The sequence below is a fragment of the Rhododendron vialii genome, chromosome 6a (assembly GCF_030253575.1).
Source record: "Rhododendron vialii isolate Sample 1 chromosome 6a, ASM3025357v1".
Taxonomy (NCBI): domain Eukaryota; kingdom Viridiplantae; phylum Streptophyta; class Magnoliopsida; order Ericales; family Ericaceae; genus Rhododendron; species Rhododendron vialii.
In genome coordinates this window covers 34688008-34691660 of record NC_080562.1, presented here as the reverse complement: position 1 = coordinate 34691660, position 3653 = coordinate 34688008, and the positions used below count along the sequence as shown (strand labels likewise).

At 35.4% G+C, this 3653-nt stretch overlaps 1 protein-coding gene across 2 annotated transcripts; it reads right to left on the bottom strand.

Moving 5' to 3' along the window:
- Positions 1-1312: 1312 nt before the first annotated feature.
- LOC131328945 (cold and drought-regulated protein CORA-like) lies at positions 1313-2983 on the bottom strand. Of its 2 annotated transcripts, XM_058361932.1 has the most exons (3): positions 2752-2953; positions 1725-1775; positions 1313-1685 (listed from the first exon to the last, which is right to left on the bottom strand). In XM_058361932.1, the coding sequence occupies exons 1-3, from the start codon at positions 2861-2863 to the stop codon at positions 1504-1506; spliced, it is 345 nt and encodes a 114-aa protein (XP_058217915.1). In that variant the 5' UTR covers positions 2864-2953; the 3' UTR covers positions 1313-1503. The 2 variants fall into 2 exon arrangements, with proteins under 2 accessions (XP_058217915.1, XP_058217914.1); XM_058361931.1 differs by having other exon boundaries at positions 1313-1775; positions 2752-2983.
- Positions 2984-3653: the final 670 nt, after the last annotated feature.

Sequence of the window (3653 nt, the reverse complement as noted above, 5' to 3'; positions counted from 1 at the left end):
AGGGTTTAAAAGGGCATCTCGTCAAGTTCGAAAATATCCATTTTTTTTTTCTCGGCAAACGAAATTTATTAAAAACTCGAAGGGGTACATCGAGGGGAGAAAACAAAGACAAACAAACAACGCAAGACCATCCAACAGAAAGTTGGACAGTTACAATGCCTAAAGAAAAGAACTACAATTTGAGCTTTCGGATACCATCCAAAAACAGCCTAAAGTCCTCCACCGAGTAAAACTTAACAAAGTATCAAATTTTGGATATTTGTAGACAAAAAATAAGTAACCTTTCCTTAGAAACAAAAAAAATCTTATAAATCATTTCATTTCTATTTTATTTTGGAAGTATGTCAAAAAAAATGATCACACAAACAACCTAGATCAAAGCTGTGGGACTTCGTATACTGGGCCAGATCAGGCTTTAGGCTTATATGAAGACTAGTCCATTTCCATTAGTCGTATTAATTAATGGATCTTAAGGTTGTTTCCCCAACCTTTTTACTCCAAGTTTTTACCATATTATCTTCTTCAAAATATTTGTTCCGACCAGATATGAATATCGAATCCAAATTTCATATTTGATGCATAAATTAAATTTATAAGGTCCAAATTAAATGCCGCAATAGACAAGATAAACAATATCATAAGTGTTTAAAAAATATTTCTCACTATTAGTCGAATGAGATTATATTTCTTATTTTCTCATATAGTCCAACCAATCATGCATTGTGCCATTTGAGTTTTACCATTTTCACCACGGATCCTCTAGAGAACCAATGATTGGGCTCCAAGCATTAAGGTTGGGCTTGGCCGTGGTCTGGGTCAGCAAGATTTAGATGCTTCGTTACTGATGGTAATTTGAAAACTTACAAATATTTAGTGGCGGTGGTAGGTGGGAGCAATGGACAGTGGATATGTAGTTGTTTGTAATAAGTTCATAAATTCTAGGGGTAATGTTGTCTCTTTAATTTTAATTCAAAATGAGATAAGAATTAGGAAATAGTTTCGCATAATTGGTTAAATAAATCCAGGCCCCGTAACTCAAAATGAATTTTGGAGAATCCATAATCCAAATAATGCTAAACCGCAAAAACCCGGCCTTGTGGGACATAGTATGGAACGCAATGATTTGGACCCGAATCGATACGGATCTATTCGCGAATTTATTGATTCGGGTGAGATTATCATTTTGCCATGTTGCTTAAGTTGCACATAAAGCAGGTGCAGATCTCACAATTCTGACTAGGCATGTTATAGTTGGCAAAAAATGAAAAAAAGGAAAAATACTAGGAAACATATTCGAACTTATAGCTCCTTGTACTTCGAAACATACCAATAATATTACGAATTTGCACAAGTTGAAAACCAAACATAGAAAAGTACAAACCTTGCCCTAACAGAGAAACTGCTACACGACTATTAATCTGAAAGGCTTGGTTAGATTTCTTCCATTATTCATACGTACTTTATCAAGGTGCACAGATATCTTAAATATTAGCACCTATAATATTAATTCCCTTCTTCGTAACCGCCACCTCCATATCCACCTCGGCCGCCTCCGTATCCTCCTATGCCGCCTCCGTATCCGCCGCCCCCACCTCGGCCGCCTCCGCCTCCATATCCTCCTCGGCCACCTCCGCCTCCATATCCTCCTCGGCCGCCTCCGCCTCCATATCCACCGCGTCCGCCAGCTCCATACCCGCCGCCTCCATATCCACCGCGTCCGCCACCACCATAGTACTTGGCATCATCAAACCCGTTAGTCTGTTCAGCAGCTTCAGCTGCACAAATGATACATATGCTTGAATAGAAGGAACATGCGAAGTGAATTATATGAACATATTGAGGCAAAAGGTCGGGTTGAAAATTGAACCTAAATGAATTACAGGGGCAGGAACCCTATTTTACTATACTAATGACTTTAAACAGAAAAAAATGACAATTTTTCTTCCCGATCGAAGAGATCAACTAAAATTAATGGGATTATCCTGCTATCACCTCCTCTAGTATTCAATATGAGATAATAATGAAATTAACTGCAAGCACATGAGGATGCTATTGAATTAGGATCACATTGGTTTAGCCTGTTAAAAATAAAACGGACTTCATCGTTAATTCGAAAAAACCTTTACGTAGAGATTCATTGTTTTACCTCACTGCACTAGCAATCTTGAAATCACGAATTTGTAGGATTCATAAGAATAAAACGCAAGCAATCTCGGAGAGTAATATTTATTAGAATAACTAAAACACCTCTACGCGTACGTGGACCTTTTTCTCCGGGAACATAACCAAAATTTTATTGCATGTTCTGCCATGAAGAGAGGAAATAAACTAGAGGAATATATGACTTACTGCGTGCATGGTTAAGGCATTTCTTTTTGGTAATTGCAAAGAGAAAAACCTATCTCATTCAGTGTTGATGTGAGAATTTACTTTTATAAAATAAGGGCGTAAAAATGATATACTATTTTGTTGTATCAAACAAACTAAGCAAGGGTTTATACTTTCACTATTGGAAAAGACTAATAAATAAATAAAAAACGAAGATATTCAAGGTTTATATTGAAGATGTATTATGGAACGTTACAGTTCTCCAAACCATATCACACAAGTTCATTTTTTATTCTCCTTTTTCTCTCATATTCTGTCCAATTATAGCCGAAAACCAATTACTGGAAAAATGAAAGAGAATGAAACCATTAAAGGCAAATCCAGGCCTTAATCAATTCGGTTAAAATATACTAATAAACTCACTTGAAGCAGTAGAAGTGGTAGTCTCAGCCAAATCCCTGGCTGTCACCTCGGAGGTGATGAGAAGAACAACTGCCAGAAAAAGGCCAAGGAAAACAATTGTTTTGGAACCCATTTTCTTGTTTAGTTGATTGGATTGGATGGAATGGAATGAAATTGAAGTTCAATTTTGATGTCTATTTATAGGCTTGGAGAGATTGCTGTGGCTGTGATTCCACGTTAAAAGGTCTTTGAAATATGAGGCACAATGTAGTTGGCTGTTGAGTAGTTAATTGCTCATTAAATTAAAGGGGAATTTTAAGGCCGGCCTAAAAAATTAGGTTCGGACTTAATTTAGTCCTGTTCAATTATTTATATTTTTTATTCCAATCATGCTCCTTCACGCTCATCAACGCACGGAACTAGAGAGCATCTAGTATAGAAAAATTATCCAATGCTCCATGAACAATGGTGCACCATTAAAACATTTAAAAAAATTTAAAAAAAGTCATATCTTTTGTTGTAGATATTCATTTTTTTTTAAATTATATTTTTGAAACCTATTCGACGATATCTACTAAACAAGATCCATATTGAATATGAAATTATGTAAGATTAAAAACAATATCATTTACTATGAAAACTCTCTATGAGAACTGTTTTTATGAGAATTGTTTTTATGAGAATTGTCTTTATTAGAAGTGTCTATGATAACTATTTCTATGAGAACTGTTCCTATGAGAATTATCTTTATGAGAACTATTTCGGACAAAAATATCCTTGGCTCTGTAAATTGGTTATGAGAAGTGTCAATTCTCATAGTCAGTTCTACGAAAACTATGTGAATGAAAAATACACAGTTCAAATAGTCTCAACACACACTAAAATACACAATTCTCATAGAAAATACGTAGTTGTCATAGAAA

Bases quoted from the DNA above. Each gene is read 5' to 3' on its own strand.
- LOC131328945 (XM_058361931.1), bottom strand. From the start codon at position 2,863: ATGGGTTCCAAAACAATTGTTTTCCTTGGCCTTTTTCTGGCAGTTGTT. The intron at 1,776-2,751 runs GTGAGTTTATTA...TCATTTGTGCAG, and splicing joins TACCACTTCTACTGCTTCAA to CTGAAGCTGCTGAACAGACT.